General features: G+C 35.7%; 1 protein-coding gene across 1 annotated transcript; it reads left to right on the top strand.

The window, feature by feature from the left end:
* Positions 1-475: 475 nt before the first annotated feature.
* LOC127654384 (phosphatidylinositol glycan anchor biosynthesis class U protein-like) lies at positions 476-17,902 on the top strand. The gene is made up of 12 exons (XM_052141533.1): positions 476-605; positions 1,264-1,328; positions 1,436-1,495; positions 2,483-2,545; positions 2,886-2,995; positions 3,091-3,191; positions 4,157-4,254; positions 5,519-5,673; positions 8,581-8,724; positions 10,079-10,203; positions 11,714-11,856; positions 14,160-17,902. Exons 1-12 carry the CDS (start codon positions 476-478, stop codon positions 14,271-14,273), a joined length of 1,308 nt encoding a protein of 435 aa, XP_051997493.1. The 3' UTR covers positions 14,274-17,902.
* The last annotated feature ends 2,146 nt before the right edge of the window (positions 17,903-20,048 follow it).

Raw genomic sequence — 20,048 nt, 5'->3', positions numbered from 1 at the left:
GCATTAAAATCTTACGATGTTTTATGTCTTTTTATTATTATTATCATTTATAAATATTTTCATTTAATGTTAGTATCTTCGATACAAGTGCACTCTCGCTTTTGTAATCTCTAGAAATTTACTAAATAAAATGTCCTTTCCTGATTTCAGAAATGACCGTGATTGGTCCATCGCTTTCATACGCTGAGAAAAGGAATGTGTATCACATGACCACACCGCTCGACTCATGCACGTTTGCTGTTTTACAATTTTTTTGCAAAATGTTCAAAATACGTTTCTACAATTGTTGGAAATTTATATTATTTCACAGTATATCTCACTACATAACGTACACAGGAAGTGGGGTATTATTTTGCTAATCAAACGTGTTTTCTATTTGTAGTTCAACTCCAGGCATGAACATGTGTGCTGGATCTGACGCTGAACAACATTTCCCATAGTGCATCACTATGAGAGCTTCTTCCTGGCGAGGAAAATGGCGGCTCCTTTGACGCTACTGCTGGTAGTGGCTGTGACAATAAGAGCTGTTTTATTCCGTTCCAGTTTGGCAGAATTAATTTCGGAGAGGGTTGAGGTGGTGTCACCTTTGAATGCGTGGAAACGAGGTTTGTTTGTTTATTTTTATAAACAGAATAGCTGTGTAGTGTTGCTTTCTTGATAGACTCATTGCTGATCTGTCAAACAAAGGCAAGCTTTTCATTATCGATTCCATATGTAATCAGTGTTAAGCACATTATTTTTAAAGCTGATCTCAATTATTGAACAACAACAACAACAACAACTAAAGTGTTTAGTTAGTTGTTTGGCATATATGGACACCTGCATGGTTCTACGCTCAATTGAAACCTATTTATGTGTGTTCTTGTATTGTATTGCTTGCATTTCTGCGAATTATTACTCTTACGATTGTTTTTCTATTAGTGAGCGTCATGATCTACACAAAGCTGCATTTAAATAATGTAGCGAATATTGAAAATCTGAAGACCCGAATGATGTGATTTTGGGCGTTGTTTCACACACCCTTACTGAACTGTCATTCATTATTATTGATCATATACAGAACTGTCATTTACATTTTAGTACTTTTTATCTGCTGTTTAAGTATTAAATAATAGTTTTAGATGATGGATATCATGTCACACTGCATAGTCACTGCTTGATTTGTCAAGTTAAATGCCCATTTATAGTTCAAATGACAGTTTAAATATTTTCTCTAGTTGTTAAGTGCAAAATGTGGTTTATTTGTGGACTGTTTGTTTACAGTTGTGGAGGGTCTAGCCTTGTTGGATCTGGGAGTCTCACCTTACTCAGGAGATGTATTTCATGAAGTAAGTTCTTCAATTGGACTTGCATATTAGGGTATACTGTATATGTTTGATTGTGTTTTCAATTTCTATGCTTGGATTTCAGTGTTTATCCTTTTGGTCTCTTTCAGACACCCCTTATCATATACCTCTTTCATTTTACGATCGATTATGCAGAGATTGTGTTCATTGTAAGTATTTTTTGATTGTTTGTCCTTGCTGGATATTTACATGACTGGATCATATTTCTAGAGACATTAGATATTAGAGCAGCCCACTCTGTGGCATTTCTTTGAGCAACTTCTGTACTAGGATAACATTTAAAGGGATCCTTCACCCAAAAATGAAAAGTACTCACTTTCATGCTGTTCCAGATGTATGACTTATGAAGATTTTTAGAAGAATATCTCTGCTCTCTAGGTCCATACAATGCAAGTGAATGGTGACCAAAAAAAGTAATCCATTTGACTTCAGTGTTTTAATCCACGTCTTCTGAGGCGATCCAGTTGGTTTTGGGTGAGAACAGACTAAAATGTAACTCCTATTTCACTGCATATTTTGCCATTGCAGTCTCTAGGACACTTCCTAGTGCTTGATGAATGTGCAGACCTCTAGATTGCGCTAGGAAGCATAATCAAGCTTGAACATTTAAAGTGAATAATGAGTTATATTTTGGCCTGTTCTAATCCAAAACAGATTGGATCCCTTTAGAATATATGGGTTAAACCAATGGAGTTGTATGGATAACTTTTATGCTACCTTTATGTGCTTTTCAAGGTTTTGGTCACCATTCACTTGCATTGCATGCACCTACAGAGCTGAGATATTACAAATATTTTGTGTTCTGCTAGTAAAAAAAAGTCATACACATCTGGGATGACATCAGGGTGAGTAAATCATGAGAGAGTTTTTATATTTGAGGTGAACTATCCCTTTAATTCACTATGAATTTGGCATAGAATGAGTAAATGAGTAAAGATTTGAGTGATTGATTGAATGAGTGTGTGAGGATGAAATGACGTCACTCACAAAGTTATTTTGTCCCATAAGCAGATGGTGAAGAGAAAGAAAGTCTGTCTTAATCATTGTTTCAAAAATTACAGTGTGTTTGTGTTCATGTAAAATTCCCTATAATGTACATGTCTTAACAACATATTCATGTAATGTTATATCACTAGATTGCAGATGTAATCACAGCAGTGTCTCTGTATCTGGCAATCCAGATTTATAGCAAGAATGTGGTAAGCTTTCAAATTGACTCATAATATCTTTGTCAGACATATGTAATTTTATAGATAATTTGCATAATACACTCCTTTTAGTTAAGCTGTAAAAACTGTCATGCTATAACCATGGTTGTTTGAACATGTGCAATAGTAATACAACAGAGTTCTTTGATGTACTGTATCTTGGTGCACATGTAAATACCATAGTACATGAATATGGTAAGCATTTGATACCATGGTATAATGACAAAAGTACCATTGTATTATCATCTGAAACCATCAATCTATTATGGTATTAGTACTAATACAGTACCTATGTGTTACTTTAGTTTAATTGTGCTTGCTTACTTTGTAGTTTAGAAAACAGAAGTATGCTTTGGAATCAGAGCGATATCCACTTGACTGTTTGGAGCTCCTACGTTCTCCGAAGGAGATGCTCTACATCCCTTTCAAAGTTGCCATGTTGTAAGTTCTGACTCTTCTCCACAATCAGCCTCGCTTTGCACTCAAATTTGTATTGCTTTTTCTTATTTGCAGCTTTTAATTGCTTTTCCTTTCAGTTATCTGTTAAACCCCTTCACCATTCTGTCTTGTGTGGCAAAGTCGACTTGTGGACTGAACAATGCAGTTATTGCGCTCTTCATTCTCTGTACATTGAAAGGTGAGCATTCTTGCAGTGCCTTTTAGTCCAAGCTTAAAGGGATTTTTCACCAAAAAAAGAAAATTCTCTCATCATCATTTACTCACCCTCATGCCATCCAAGATGTGTTTGACTTTTCTTCCTTCTGCAGAACACAAATGAAGATTTTTAGAAGAATATCTCCGCTCTGTAGGTCCATACAATGCAAGTGAATGGTGACCAGAACACTAAAGCTCCAAAAAGAACATAAAGGCAGCATGAAAGTAATTCATATGACTCCAGAGTCTTCTGAAGCAATCCAGTTGGTTTTGGGTGTGAAACAGACCACAATATAACTCCTTATTCTTGATAAATCTTGACATCAGCAGCACTCTGTGCATGTGGCAAGCACTAGGAAGTGTAATCGAACTTGATATCGTGATCGTGCCTATAGACCGCAATGGCAAGTTTTATTTTAGTCTGTTCTTTCCCAAAATGTATTGGATTGCTTCACAAGACATGTATTAAACCAATGAAGTATTATGTATTACTTTTTTGCTGCATTTAAAGCTTGAAGCTTTGGTCAACATTCCTCTCACATGGTAAGGACCTACAGAGCTGAGATATTCTTCCTTAAATCTTCGTTTGTGTTCTGCAGAGGAAAGAAAATCTTACAAATCTGGGATGGAATGAGGGTGAGTAAATGATGAGAGAATTTTAATTTTTGGGTGAAGTTCTTTTAATCTTAATTCCAACACACATCAGTTGCATATTAAAAGAGCATCCTTTCTGGTAATGGGAAAGTACACACTTCTGACTGAATATGTAATGAGACCATATGCCAGCATTGAGACATACTACACAACCCTTGATCTAAGAAACTATATAGAAATGAAGAGTTAGCTGTGCTTACATACTGTATTCGTTTATTCACTAGAACATGGCATTAAACCTACAGATTATACATGAATTACTGTATGTGGTTGGTGTTTATTTTATCTTTTCAGGTAGTTCCTTGTTGAGTGGGATATTTTTGGCCTTAGCCACATATCAGTCTATGTATCCTTTGACACTGTTTGCTCCTGCACTGCTGTTCCTCCTACAGGTAAGAGTCTGACATTATTCCAAAAAATGCAGTCAGACACCCAACTTTCAGCATTAAGTTTAATATAATTATACTGAACTATATAACGATACCTTATTTTTAGTTTCCCGTCAGCTGTTTTTAAAGTAAACGCAAATATATTGTGTTAATGACATTTCTCGTGGTGACATGACACGTGATTGACTGTTACACTCTGAGGCAGGGACAGATCATGACTTGGAAAGGGATTATCTCCAAGGGATTCATTGTCACGTCCAAAAGATGTTGAGCGGGTTAGTTTTCATTGTTGATGGATTTTCGAACGGGGATCGTGGAACCTTAAAGCCCAGGGCCCCCCGAGTAGTCAAGGGCCCCTGGTAGTCAAGTAATCGGCCGGTAATCCATCCCTCCTCTGAGGTCAGAACTGGGGAGCTCTTGTAATGCCACCTCTCAATTTGTCTCGAAGGTGGCATACGCAAGCATCTGATGTAAGGCTGTAGCAACTAATTGACTAAAGGGATAGTTCTCCCAAAAATGAAAATGCTTTCATCATTTACTCACCCTAATCCATCACAGATGTGTATGACTTACTTTCTTCTGCTAAACACAAACTTCGATTTTTAAAAGAATATCTTAGCTCTGTAGGCCCTCACAATGCAAGTGATTGCATAAAAGTAATACGTACCTCAGATCTGTAGGTTCTCACAATGCAATTGATAAAATAAAAGTAATCCATACACCACAGTGGTTTAATCCATGTCTCCTGAAGTGATCCAATCAGTTTTGGATTAGAGCAGACCAGAATGTAACTCCTCATTCGCTATAAATGCTGACATCAGCAGTCTCCATGACGATAATGATTTCAAGCTTGATTACACTTCCTATAACACCATCTAGTGCTCTGTGCATGCGTCAAGCACTAGGAAGTTTAATTGAGCTTGAAATCACGATCATGCCAGTGGTAAGATGTACACCAAAAAATGACTTATATCCATTCAGAAGACATGGAATAAACCACTGGAGTCTTATTTGATTATTTAATTCACTTGCATTGTATGGACCTACAGATTTGAAATATTCTTCCTAAAATCTTCATTTGTGTTCTGCATTAGAGTGAAAATCGTACACATCTGGGATGGCATGAAGTTGATAAAACACAGTAATGAAAGTAGTACACAACATAACACGAGCCAAACTCTAACACTTCTCTGGGAGCAGCATGACCCTTTATGTTGTAATTGTGTGCCACAATTAAACATGATGACCCGTTCTCTCTCTCTTTCAGAGGTTGTATATCCCAGTGAACCTGAGGAGGACTAGTTTCTGGTTCTTCACTCTGCAGTATGCATTTATATATGTGGGCAGTCTGTTGGTGATCACTGCCCTCTCCTTCTTTCTCCTGAGCACCTGGGATTTCATCCCTTCTGTCTATGGATTCATGTCAGTCAACTGTCATATACCACTTTAACACATTAATACATATTACATTTTCTCTCTTGATTATAATTTTATTGTTGAGTTTTATAATTTTCTATCAAAGGTCTCCCATCCCTGCTCAACAAAAACAATGTTCAAAACGTTCAAATGTTCAAACCCCCTGTAAAACCAGCCTGACCAGCAAAGATCAGGTTCGCCAACCAGCTTAAACTGGTTTTAGCAGTTTTTCCAACACGTACTCGGAGCTAAAATATTTATTTGCCTTTACTTGTGGTAAATATATCATTCCTGCTTCACACATGCAACAGATTTGAGTCTTTATGCACCAAAATGTTGTTAAACTCTATTATGTAATATTCTAGAATTGACCTTTTAACGGCTGCGCCGGAAATGTAAGCTTCTAGTTTGAAAACATGGCGGGTATAAACAACAATTAGACTAGAGCTCGCTGTCCGTTCATAGGTTGTAATTGTTACACTAGTGGACAAAAGTTTGGAATATTGTACAGATTTTGCTCTTATGGAAAGAAGTTGGTACTTTTATTCACCAAAGTGGCATTCAACTGATCATCATTTACTTAAACTACTTCAAAGAGTTCTCATCAATAATCCTCCATGTGCAGCAATGACAGCTTTGCAGATCCTTGTTATTCTAGCTGTCAGTTTGTCCAGATACTCAGGTGACATTTCGAAATTAATCGTTTCTACGATGCATTGTGATGCGGACTTGGACGATTCCGCATCGATGCAGGAATAGACCATAATCGATTATAGCCTACTGACGTTTCTCTGACTTCATTCGCCACATACGTACTTGTTGCGCTAGTGTAAAGTGCCGGAGGGAGGCGAAACACAAAAGCAAGTAATAAAAAAATGCACCCACTATTTTAAATGCCAACGTCTGGGCATATTTCGGCTTTTATGAACAAACTGGTGAGCACGAACTGGACAAGACACACGCTGTTTAAAACCTGTCACACACGAATAAAAATGTAAGGAATGCTACTAACTTAAGAAACCACCTTAGCCGTTTTCACCCTGAGATGCTATCGCCTGCCAGTGCCAAGGCTGACCCAGCTCAGCCAAAAATTGACCAAATGATATCAACTTTGACACCCGACTCGGAGAAAGGAAGATACTTAAGTACAGTACTTGACAGTTTCATCCGCTTTTAGTGATTATTAGTCCTAAATGTTCCTGTTGTCTGCTGTGTTCAGACTTTAGTTTTGTTTGATGTGTGCTACATTCAGGAAGTGTACTTTCTCTGAGACCAGTGAAGATTCACACCCCTACACTTCCTGTAACACTTGCCATTGATTTGGCAGTCTTGTCAGGCACTTCTCACGCATCTTACAGTCTAACTGATCCCACTAAAGCTCAATGGGGTTAAGATCCATAACACTCTTTTCCAATTATCTGTTGTCCAATGTCTGTGTTTCTTTGCCCAATCTAAATTTTTCTTTTTGTTTTTCTGTTTCAAAAGTGACTTTTTCTTTGCAATTCTTCACATAAGGCCTGCAGCCCAGAGTCTTCTCTTTACTGTTGTACATGAAACTGGTGTTGAGCAGGTAGAATTCAATGAAGCTGTCAGCTGAGGACAAGTGAGGTGTCCATTTCTCAAACTAGAGACTCTGATGTACTTATCCTCTTGAAATCTTCATTTTTTTTTTTTTGGGCAATTTCATGCATTGTATAGCTTTCATTCCTCAAAACAATGATTGACTGATCAGTTTCTAGAGAAAGCTGTTTCTTTTTTGCTGTTTCCTAATATTGACCTTAAGACATGCCAATCTTTTGCATACTGTGGCAACTCAAAAACAAAGACAATGTTAAGCTTCATTTAATGAACCAAATAGCTTTCAACTGTTTGATATAATGGCAAGTGATTTTCTAGTACCAAATTAGCAATTTAACATGATTACTCAAGGATAAGGTGTTGGAGTGATTTTACATCAGTAGTGTCCTGACTATAAATTGTGATCAGTTGAATGCCACTTTGGTGAATTAAAGTACCAATTTCCTTCCAAAACAGCAAAATCTGTACATTATTCCAAACTTGAAAATGTACACGTTCATTATGTTGTAGTTTTGAAATAGTTGACCCACTTTCTGTCTCACAGTCCATCTTCTCGACATCGCAGGTCATTGTCTCGATGTCAGTCGACGTACTTTCCGTGCATCATCAACTGAGCTATTTTTTATTATTATTTCCCAAAGGGTCCTGTTCACACAAGACCTCTAAACGGAAAAATGTCATTCATTTTCTAAAAAAGGCTGTAGAGTACAATGGGGCGAAAGGCACACTTCAAGAAAAATGTGCTTTTTGGTCACAAAGTGTACCAATAGCCCCTTTCACACATGCAACCAGGTAAATTACAGGAAAATTGTTGGATTGCCTTTACTGGTAAATGTACCACAAGTGCTGTTCACACATACCATCAATACAGATATTTTTGATACAACTTCTCATTAAGGGAAATTGCCAGATCACAATTTACCAGTATTTTCAAAAAGGTTGTGTTCACACACAACCTCTATCCTGAAAAAGTAAGTGAAGTACTGTGGTAGCTTTTTTTGCTGTTTACTGTTTTGGGAGAAAATAAAAGCAAAAGTACCTTTTACTCTGGTGGGCCTTTAGCCCCATTGTACCCTATGTGTGACAATGCCAAATGAGTCATCTTTTGTGAGCATAGTCTCTATAAAATGAATTGTAAAATTATCATCCAATAATCACTAATAACTGGAAAAGTAATGGAAATCCATAGGTCAAAATTGTGAGAACCCTGAAGGTAAAGTCGGTTAAATGGGTTGGTATGTTTTGTGCCATGGGCAACTTGTATTAACACTTTTTTTTTTTTAGGTGATAACGTGTGTGTGTGTGTGTGTGTGTGTGTGTGTGTGTGTGTTACAGGCTCTCTGTTCCAGATCTCACTCCTAACATCGGACTCTTCTGGTATTTCTTCGCTGAGATGTTTGAGCACTTCCGTCTCTTCTTCATCTGTGTCTTTCAAATCAATGTGTTCTTTTACACCATCCCTCTCTCTATCAAACTCAAGTAGGTCATACATATAGCTGAAAATATGAGCAATAGTATATCTTTAGCTTTTGTAAAGCATTTACAATAACACTTTCATGGATTAGAACTGAAAGTGATGCAAAATTTCGAAAAGTCCGGGGCTTCATGAAAGAAAAACAATCTGCCACTGGACGTCCTGTGATTTCCTCTCTAACATGGTTTATGCACTAATATCAAAGTCTTTTTAGCAAGTCAGTTCACTCAGCAGCCATCTTTGGAACACCTCTGAGCAAATACTTTTCTATGTAAACAAGCGACATACAAGTGCAGCTCCGTCTATTTGAATGGTGAAAGTCTGAAATCTCCAAAAAATGGTTGGACAAGATTATGATCAAAGAACATATTTCAAATCAGCAGTCAAATCTTACATCACTGATTTTATCAAATGTGCTTCTTTACCTCAGATTATGCAGAAAAAATGCAATTTTCCCAGCTTGTATAGCTAATGTGCGCTAGGCGGGACTTCCTTTTCTACATCAGCTGGGCGTTCCAATTTCTCCCATTCATTTTAATAGAAGTGGCCCGTCTCTGGTCATACGTAATACATTTGCAGGACATAAGAAATTATATGTATGCCCCTAGGGATTCTCAAAATAAATTTTAAACGATTTAATAGGATATATCTTACATAATGCGTATTAAAAAAAAGGCACATTCATTCATTGTTTTTGGTATTGTAACAGAATTTTGCCATACTTGGAGAAATACATGGTATAATAGAAGATTTTCTTGGACGGCATTTCGATATGACCACAGCCTTGTACCTACTGAATCTTAGTGTGGACACTGATTAAACATGCTGTAAAACAGTTATTTGTTATCCTGGTCTATTTAGCCAAAAACATGTTTTGTTGCTTTGGTCTGCATCACAGGCGCCATCTCTTAAATGTGGACATTACAGGTCGCTATGTGGTTACCACTTGAAAAGCTCACGTATGATAAACAATAAAATATCTGACAAATTTTGGCGAATATGGTCTCCCCTTTGGGACTATATAAAGGAGCTCCCTTATCATACATATCTGACTGCTTTCAACTTTTTTCATAAGATGAATAAAACTAATGTGACTTTTATTTTTTTATGTTTTGAACATCCTGTAACATGGTTAGAATTATATGTTTTATTGTGTGATACTGCTGATGTAAATCTGACAGTGGGCAAATTAAAAAAGAAAGAAAGAAATGACATGGTCATCCAAGTGTTTAAAAAAAAAAGTTTATTTATTTGATATAGGGAGATTCATATTTACATTGCAAGATTCTCTTCATTTTGTATTGATGGTGCAAAAAAAAAAAATAGCTTCATTTTAAATTATTTAATTTATTTCAACAGGGATCATCCAGTATTCCTCATCTTCATGCAGATTGCCATTATCTCCATCTTTAAGTCATACCCGACTGTGGGAGATGTTGCCCTCTACATGGCATTTCTGCCTGCCTGGAGTCACCTCTACAGATGTAAGTCTCTTGTTTTTTTTGCTTTATTTTGAAGTGATTCAGAAAGAAAGCAGCAAACATTGCGGTTACAGTTTCAATGGAAGTGAATGAGGCCAGTCTATAAACGTTTAAATTCTCTCTGTTTCAAAATTATAGCAACAAGATGTAAACATTATACATGTTAACATGATTTTAGTGACATAAAATTGCTTACTAGCCTTAATTTTAACGTTTTATCCAGTATTACAGCTTTGTTGTTAGGACATCAAAACCCTGTAATCCTGGTATTGGAAACCAGGGCATCATAAATGTAATCCATACCCTTAAGAATTTATGTGATAAGGGGGGCCTGGGTAACTCAGTAGTAAAGACGCTGGCTACCACCTCTGGAGTTCGCTAGTTCGACTCCCAGGGCGTGCTGAGTGACTTCAGCCAGGTCTCCTAAGCAACCAAATTGGCATGGTTGCTAGGGAGGGTAGAATCACATGGGGTCCACCTTGTGGTCACTATAATGTGGTTTGTTCTCGGTGGGGTGTGTGGTGAGTAAATTTTTCTCGTTCGTTGTGACAACAAACTTTCAGCTACTACCATACACAAACTACAGTAGCCAGATCTTAATTTATCTGTGTATGGATATGACGTCAACACAGACGGATGAATGATGTATGTAAGCAATTTCCCGCGAAGTCCGTCCCGACAGCTCTAAAATATTTATTATGTACTATCATTATTATAGGTTTATCAAAGTGTATTTGGGTAAAGACATGGTTTGGAAGAGGGATTTTTGTTGTGCTCTCTCATTAATAACATTTAGTTAATTTTTAGTGTACATAGTGTAGCTTAGACCACTGGAGTCATATGAAATACGATGCTGATTTATGTGATTTTTGGAGCTTCCAAATTTTGGCACCCATTCACTTGCATTGTATGGACAATGCTACAGAGCTGCGAGAGTTCAGCTGATGAACGAAAGTCATTTTTGGGTGAACTATTCATTTAAGCCATAAGAAGAGCTCTCTTATCGCTTTTATAATTTTTGAATGCTTTGAATGTGTTACATAAAGGTTGCATTAATGTTTCTATGGTCATTTTGTATTTTTTTAAATGGTTCTAAAGCATCTTTAAAAAGAATAGTGACTTCTAGAGACTTCATATTTTCTACACTTATTTTGGGGAGAAATCTTTTTGACTAGCCAAAAGCATTATAAAATTAGCCTGAATATTTAACAAAAAAAAAACGGAGCAAGGGATGTGTAGAACTTTGTGAACGACAGGTCTTTTCTTAAATTCTACAGAAATCTGCGGCACTTTCTGTGGAATTTCTGTGGACAGCGATTCTGTCCAGGCTTGCTAATACTTTTTTTTTTTTTTAAGATTTATTCATGTTTTATAACAATATCACTTAATGATCCTGGATTATTTTGATATGTTTGATTGTGTTTCTTGGTGTATGCACGCACATGGTTTTCTTTTAAAAGATATCTATTTGCAATTAAACATTTCTTTCCTTATTTCTCTCTCTGTATTTCAGTCTTAAGGAACATCTTTCTGGTGTCATGTGTGCTGTTGGCTTGCTCTGCACTCTTCCCTGTTCTGTGGCATCTCTGGATCTACGCTGGCAGTGCCAACTCCAACTTCTTCTATGCCATCACCTTGCTCTTCAATGTTGGACAGGTAAAGCACACCATCTTGAAAAAATGTGGCACAATATCTGTGTTGCTTTATGGTCACATGGTCTTGTTTACTCTGAAAATAAAGTGCTCTTATCCAGTTCTATTTAGAGTCAGTTGCTCATTAGAGCATAACAAAAGCTTGCTGCACCTCCAGTCATGTTTCTCACTAATTCATAGAGACATTTCGTGTCCTGGTAGAGGTAATGCACAAGACCTGGTGTAAGGTTGCAGGAAAGATAGATTAGATGGAGTTAGAGCATGCTCAAATGTTTAAAAAAAAAAATAGAAGTTAACTTGGCTTGTTTTGAGAATACCTGACATTTAGCCTGTAATATGGACTTCCATTGTAAATCCATTACTAGTAATGTAAACTACTACATTAAAAGATTTGTACTTTTTAACAGGTAATCTTGAAAGCGATAACTACTGTAGACAACACAATGGGCTGACGGCATTATAATATACTTTATATACAGTGCATCTGGAAAGTATTCACAGCGCTTCACTTTTTCCACATTTTGTTATGTTACAACCTTATTCCAAAATTTATTAAATTAATTATTTTCCTCAAAATTCCTACAAACAATACCTCATAATGACAACGTGAAAGAAGTTTGTTTGAAATCTTTGCAAATTTACTAAAAATATATAAAAATTAAAAAAATTACATGTACATAAATATTCACAGCCTTTGCCATGACACTCAAAATTGAGCTCAGGTGCATCTTGTTTCCACTGATCATCCTTGAGATGTTTCTACACCTTGATTAGAGTCCACCTGTGGTAAATTCAGTTGATTGGACATGATTTGGAAAGGCACACACCTGTCTATATAAGGTCCCACAGTTAACAGTGCATGTCAGAGCACAAACCAAGTCATGAAGTCCAAGGAATTGTCTGTAGGCCACCGAGATAAATTATATCGAAGCACAGATCTGGGGAAGGGTACAGGAAAAAAAAAAAATATATATATATACCTTAGCGGTTACAAAAGTGCTTTATAATGTGCCCCATTCACCCAATCTCTCACACTCGCATTCATACACCAATGATGGCCATGCAAGGTGCTAGCCTGCCATTGGGAGCAACTTGGGGTTCAGTGTCTTGACCGAGGACACTTTGGCATGTGGAGTCATGTGGGCCCAGAATCGAACCACCAACCCTGCGATTAGTGGCTGTGTATCTATACACACACACACTGGGGGCCAAAAGTTTGGAATAATGCACAGATTTTTCTCTTATGGAAAGAAGTTGGTACTTTTTATCTTTGAAGACTGTAGTGTACACCTTTTGTATGAAATCTTTGATTTGGTAAAAAATTATTTCAAATAGTGATGCTGCTGTTTTTTTTTTTTACATCAGTAATGTCCTGACTATAATTTGTAATATGTTGAATGCCACTTTGGTAAATTAAAGTACCAATATCCTTCCAAAACAGCTAAATCTGTACATTATTCCAGACTTGTGTGTGTTTATATAGATATAAAAACAATGGTTAAGAAATTAGACTTAACGTCATGGAACTAAAATATAAATGGCTTATGTCACAGTTTAAACTACACATTTAAGGGATAGTTCACCCAAAAATGTATATTCTCTTTTCATTTCCTCACCCTAATGCCATCCTATATGTGTATGATTTTCTGTCTTCTGCAGAACAAAAATGCAGATTTTTAAAATGATAATTCTGCTCTGTTGGTCCACGCAATGCAAGTGAATGGTGACCAGAACTTTGAAGGCCCAAAAAGAAGTATAAATGTAATCCATAAGACTCCAGTGGTTAAATCCATATTCTGAAGTGATATGATAGGTTTGGGTGAGAAACATATTATAATTAAAGTCTTTTTTTTTTTTTTGTAAATCTTTATTTCACTTTCACATTCAGCCACCTACTGGTTGGGGCTGGTCAAAGGTGCAGATTGATGTAAAAAAAAAAAAAAAAAACTTAAATATTGATCTATTTCTCACCCACACCTATCATATTGCTTCTGAAGATATGGATTAAAATACTGGAGTCATATAAATTACTTTTATGCCTGTTTCATGTAATTTTCTGACCTTCTGGTCACCATTCAGTTGCATTGTGAGGACCTGCAGAGCTCAAATATTCTTTTAAAAATCTTAATTTGTGTTCTGCATTAGAAATAAAGTCATACACATCTGGGATGGCATGAGGGTGAGTAAATGATGAAGAATTTTCATTTTTGAGTGAACTATCCCTTTAGTCTAATATTTAGTGTGTGCTATGAAAATTCACAGTAAAGTTTACAGATAAAATGTCATTATGTGTGTGCACCTCCACAGATCCTCCTGGTGTCTGACTATTTCTACGCCTACCTGCGTCGAGAGTATCACCTGACTCACGGCCTCTACCTGAAGAAGAAAGATGGCACTGAGGCCACGCTGGTGTTGAAGTGACCTTCAGTCACTGGACTGCGAGACCTCACCAACTGCCTCACACTTCCACGTCACTTATATTTATATTTTCACTACATTATTTTTTTTTTTATACCATTTCTTCATTTCCACCTCTATTTGCTTCCAATACCATGTTTTGTCTTCAAAACCCACTCTTTTCCTTTGCACATTTGAGAGTTTTACCTCATGTTTGGATGTGGTCGCCCCCTCTTGGACCAAAACTGTTTTGTAATTTCGCAAAACCTTTCATGAACATTTCCGGGTCATATTTCACCACAAAATTAAAAGAAATTAAAAACAAATATGTATAACAGTAATAACATTCTAGTCATTTAATGCCCATTGAGAATAATAGGAGTTAAAACCATGGTAACACATTATTTTAAGGGTGCACAATAATGCACAAGTTAAGCATGAATAAGGCCGTAATTAAAAGTGAACAATGTAAAGTAAAGCCATCTTAGCCATAATTAACAACTTTGTGTTGAGAAAGTAATGTTGTTAATTATCTTTTTTCAGAGATCACATTTTAAATTGGCTAAATATTAAACCAGTAATTATAGCAATTTAGGATTGGACTTTCAAATCAGTTACTTATAAATTAATAAAAAATCTTTTATTTAGTTTATAATTTTTTTGCACATGTTTCAGTTACAATAAAACTCTGCAAATGCTGTAAACTCCTAAAGAATGTAACAAATTATTCAAATTTTCTTTATTTTAAGATTAATTTCATTGAATAAAATTAGTTCATTTGTAGTAGTTCATTAACAGTTCGTTAGTAACAATTTTTTCAAACCAGTACCAATAAAGTATGCTCTTAGTTTAATAAACTGAAAATACCATCTAATAAGTGTTAATCCAATAACTTTAGTAGATTACAATTTCACTTTAGAGCAGGGGGTCAAGTTGTCTAATACAAAATTGTAGCCATTTATCAGTAAAAACCAATAATAAATATAGCTGAAAACAGCAATCAATGGGGCCAAGTACTGTGGGCCCATTTCCTCCTGGCGGGTTTAGTAAAACAATGCATTTGAGGTGATTTGTGTAAATGTAAATGTTTTTTTTCAAAGACTGTTGTAAGGGCCACACTTCCTGCTGCCAGTTGGTGGTGCTGCAACCATAGCCCACAGTAGATACGTCAATGTGATCAGCCCTCAAGGCCAAACATATGGGTCAATTTTGATGTAAATCACACAATACACGCAGAAGATATTAGACAATTCTTTCTTCCTATTTTTTGTCGCGTTGCCATGGAGCCACCGTTTGAGACACCAAAAATCCATTCATAATTTAGCATCTTCAATTGTTTCAACTTTGGTGTTGCCTAAGTTTGGTGCTAGTCACATGAATTCCCTATGAGGGGTATTTAAGTATTTTTCGCCATTAATTTATCTCCTCGCCACGGCAACACAGTTTGAAAAATCAAAAATCCCCTTGGAGGATTATTTCAAATTCCAGAGCATGCGTTTTTCAAACAATGCAACATGGTAGACTTCCTGTTGGTCAGAGCCTATGACTAAGAGGGTGAAAGTTGTCCAGCCTGATGAGCTCTATATGTGTACAAAGTTTGGTAACTGTAGGTGAAAAGGCATGTCCTACAGAGCCTCCCAAAAATCTAATTTTCAAGGGACCTGCAGAGAGCCCCCCTTTGACCCCCCCATGTGAACTTTTGCCAAGCTCTAATGGCCAACGATTCTGATATGTGTGCATATTTTCAGGAGTTTGAGCATGTTAAGGGACCCAAAAGCGTCTGAAACCTTGAAAAGAAGAATGTCAACAGTAATCCTTAGGAAAACAATAGGGCCTCCGCACTTACAGTGCTTGGGCCCTAATTACGCACTTACAGTGCCTGGGCCCTAATTAATCATAATTACTGTTTTATTATTTTGAAATAAACTTAAATGCCACCTAATAAAAGAACAAGCAAAAAAATTAATAATTTTAAAAGGTAAAATTGTACTCTAGGAAAAGGGTTCAAGTTGTCTTTAATAGAAGATTTTTGTCATTTATTAGTAACAGATTTGCCAATACTAGTTAACAAGTTATATATTATGTCTAAAATACAGTTACACTACTGTCTTATTCACACTTCACTAGAGCTTTATTGTAGACCCTTAAAACAAAGTGTTACCAAAATTCCTTAAAAGTAAAACAACCAGAAGCATTATGTTAATAAGAATGTTGTGACAACTTAATGACAATTTAATGTTACAATGTAAAAACTCTTAATGGTACTAAAATAGGTAAAATATAAAATGTCTTATATTTTTCGTTTAATTTTGGGCTGAAATGAAGACCTGTTTTTGTGAGATTTACACAAATATTGTTCTCACTTTGACTCATAAACTAAATTTTTGATTTTGTTTCTCTTTTTGCCGCTTGAACAATAATGCAGTCTGTCTGACGAATAAGAGTTGCTTACATTTTTGAATTTGGTGCTTTTTGTGCAGTGCTCTTTGTTTTGTTTTCTTATATTCTTATAGGAATTAACATGCACTGAGAATTTATGTATTGTAACATTGGCACTGTTTGAAATTGGGTTCACTGTTCTGTTGTATTATTTGTCTGGGATTGGCAGTTAGCCACTTAGATTTACTTTGATTGAGGAAAATGGCAAACTCCCAGCAAACTTTTGACATAACTCCAAAATATCATGTAATGACACTTTTAAAACCTTGTGTCAATTACACAGCTATTTTATAATCCCTCTCATGATCAGACCTTCCTAGATGGAATTTTCCATTACCTAAATTAGTTCCAGACTTTTCCTTTTCTCAAATAATCCACCCCTTGGCCATGGAGGAAGAGGTTAACATCCGGATGTATTTTCTAGATAATGAGGTCAGCTGTATCAAAGTCCAGTGTGTGAAAGTTATCATTGAAGTCATAAAACATGTAGATCACACAGGTTTACAAACAAACCTATCTGTGTTTTAATAATTGTATTCTACATTGACCCCATAAGACATTAATGGGCACTTTTTTTAAACAACAGCTGAACAGTCATCACTGGACATTGAACACTTTTAAATACAGACTAATAAAACATAGATTACTGACCAGGATAATATCACTATTCATTTAGAGAAGAAATGTATCAAATGTGTTTGTCAACAGGAAATTTGTAACCTTGGATCATTATGGTGTTGGACGACTACTGAGATTTTGCCTTTACTTTGGCTTTTTGTGCGTTTATTATTAGTCCTCATCATTGATATTCATCATTCATTTGGACATTTTTGCCAAAATCGCACATTATATCTTGGACGCACAAGTGTTGCACAGAACTGTTGATAAATGTGCTCTCGGTTCCAGATTACAAACTGTAGTATGTACGTAAGCATGATTAAGGGCTACTCTCCTGCTCGCATCCGAGATGGAAATACGGTGAAATTGTATTAACTGTTCAGTTCAAACATTTTGTCTAGGAATTTTTTTTTGTCACCAATTCGAAAATGTGCACACTAAAGTATTATTCATTACTTGACCTCTGTTTTACATTACTCTAGTTCTCGTTTTGGACTGAGAGGGGAGCTTGGGCCAATTATGACATCATGACACTGATTATAAAAGATTTGTATATTATGTGTTAATGAAAATGACAATAAAGAATGTTTCTCGATTGTCTTGATTTTTAGTTGTTAAACCGCAGGTCAATTCCAGATTCAAGAAGTTAATTTAATAAACTTAAAGGGTAAGTTCACCCACACTCTCTCATCACTCATGCCGTCCCAGATGACTTTTTTCTTCAGCAGAACACAAATGAAGATTTTTAGAAGAATGCCTCCGCTGTACAATGGTGAGCAGATCTTTGTAGCTCCAAAATCACATGAAGGAAACAGAAGTAATCCATAAGACTCCAGTGTTTAAATCCGTGTCTTCAGAAGTGATATGATAGGTGTGTCCTTTTTTACTCTAAATCTCCACTTTCATTTTTACATCTGAAAGTGGATATTTAGAGTCCTTTATGTGATTTTTGAAGCTACAAAAGGTCTGAACACATTCACTTGCTTTGTATGGACCTAGAGAGATGAGATATTTTCTAAAAATCTTTGTTAGTGTTCTGCTGAAGAAAGAAAGTCATACACATCTGGGATGGCATGAGGGTGAGTAAATGATGAGAGCAGTTTAATTTTTGAGTGAACTATCCCTTTAAAAAAATCCTCAACCCATTTTTTTCTTCCGGTCATTGGGCATATCAAGCATGCCTTAAATAGTCTTAATATTTGTTTTCTATCATGAGTGACAATTTTAAGCCTTTCATGTGTTTTCTCAAGAAACATTAAGTATAATCTATCTGTCACCTGTCAGTGAGTATTTCATGTAACAGTTCAAGGCATGTCATTGCTGTATTTTAGATGGTGTTGCTCTTGGCAAAAGCATTTACCAGTAGTTATGAAATATGTTCAAAATGTGGTTTATCACTGACAGTCAGATGCCATTGGGAACTTTGTTGACAGGTCTGCTTTCATAAGTTTGAGATTTCTTTTTAAACCGGGCCCCACCTGCTTCTGTTTGTGTAATACTTTAAGCAGTCTTAGTGAAAAGAAGAAATTCAGTTAAAAATTATTTTGTAATTCATTTTGTGTAGTTTATAAGATTAGTCCATTTTAATAAAATATACATTTTAAAACAATGTATGAATTTGATATACGTTTTTTTTTTGTAAGGAAGACTTTAGTCACACACTGCAGGTGAAAGTCAGAATGACTTTGCAAATATACAAACCACATTATTCAAATAGCTTCTTGTTTTTTTTTTCCTTTCAACTTCTTCAATAGAGATAACTATTTTACAATGAGTGAAGTACATTTTTATCATTTTTATCTTTAGATAATGACATACAAAACATGAATATTGATCTTGTCAGTTCTGGTAAATCATCAGTCATTATTTAAAGGATAGTTTTCTTAGGCTTAATTTATTAATTAAAAAAAAAAAAAACTAAAAAAAGGGGGTGGGGGGCATTTTCTGTAATTGGAACTTTGAGAGCACATGTAGCAGTTTCTGTGCACGTTGCTGGAATAATGTTGCATAAGCATATTTACATAACTTCTATGCTACCATGACAACTACACTGGACCTGTGGAATCAGATTTTCATGTTACCATTCTTTTTTCTCTTGAACTGGTCAAGCGATGTATTGTTTTGACATACACTTGGTTCCCTTTGTGAGCCCCGTTGACTCTTGGATAGACTAAAGAGAAATGCTTTTGGAAGCCTTTTGAAAGGGCCCCTCATCCAGACTAACTGGAAAATTGTTGAGTCATACGCTGACTAGCCAGCAGAATATAAAAGGCTCCTGGGGTAGTGCATGAAATTAAGCACTACAGTTACTAACTTTTAAACTTAAAAAAAAAAAACTTTTTTTTGTAAACCTCTAAACGCAAAATGGAAAGTTATTAAATAATAATTTAGAAGAAGAAAAAAATCCCCAAATCTTTTCAGGTGTATCTGGATGCCAGCATCATTTAAGTGTGATTACTTCCTGGGGAATTTATAAAACTGTGGGAACAACTCGAGTTAATCTAATAATTAGTAATAATTGTTACAGTCTGATAATATAATTTGAATAATGTAAAAAATTTAATTTCCTCAACCTGTGATGAAAACATTAAACCCATTGAATTACTATTAATTAAACAATAAATTGTTTATTTGAGAAAACTATGCTTTTAACCCGTCAAGAAAAACAATTAGAAACAACGAAAATGCAAAGGCTAAAATGTTTTTAACTTTAATTAAGTGTGTGATTGACGAATTGTAGCC

The sequence above is a fragment of the Xyrauchen texanus genome, chromosome 13, assembly GCF_025860055.1.
Source record: "Xyrauchen texanus isolate HMW12.3.18 chromosome 13, RBS_HiC_50CHRs, whole genome shotgun sequence".
Taxonomy (NCBI): Eukaryota; Metazoa; Chordata; class Actinopteri; order Cypriniformes; family Catostomidae; genus Xyrauchen; species Xyrauchen texanus.
The sequence above is the reverse complement of the archived record's forward strand: the minus strand, read 5'-3'. Positions and strand labels throughout refer to the sequence as shown.

Coding starts and splice junctions, on each gene's coding strand:
- LOC127654384 (XM_052141533.1), top strand. CDS start 476: ATGGCGGCTCCTTTGACGCTACTGCTGGTAGTGGCTGTGACAATAAGA. Junction 606..1,263: donor TTTGAATGCGTGGAAACGAG/GTTTGTTTGTTT, acceptor GTTTGTTTACAG/TTGTGGAGGGTCTAGCCTTG. Junction 11,857..14,159: donor TGCTCTTCAATGTTGGACAG/GTAAAGCACACC, acceptor GCACCTCCACAG/ATCCTCCTGGTGTCTGACTA.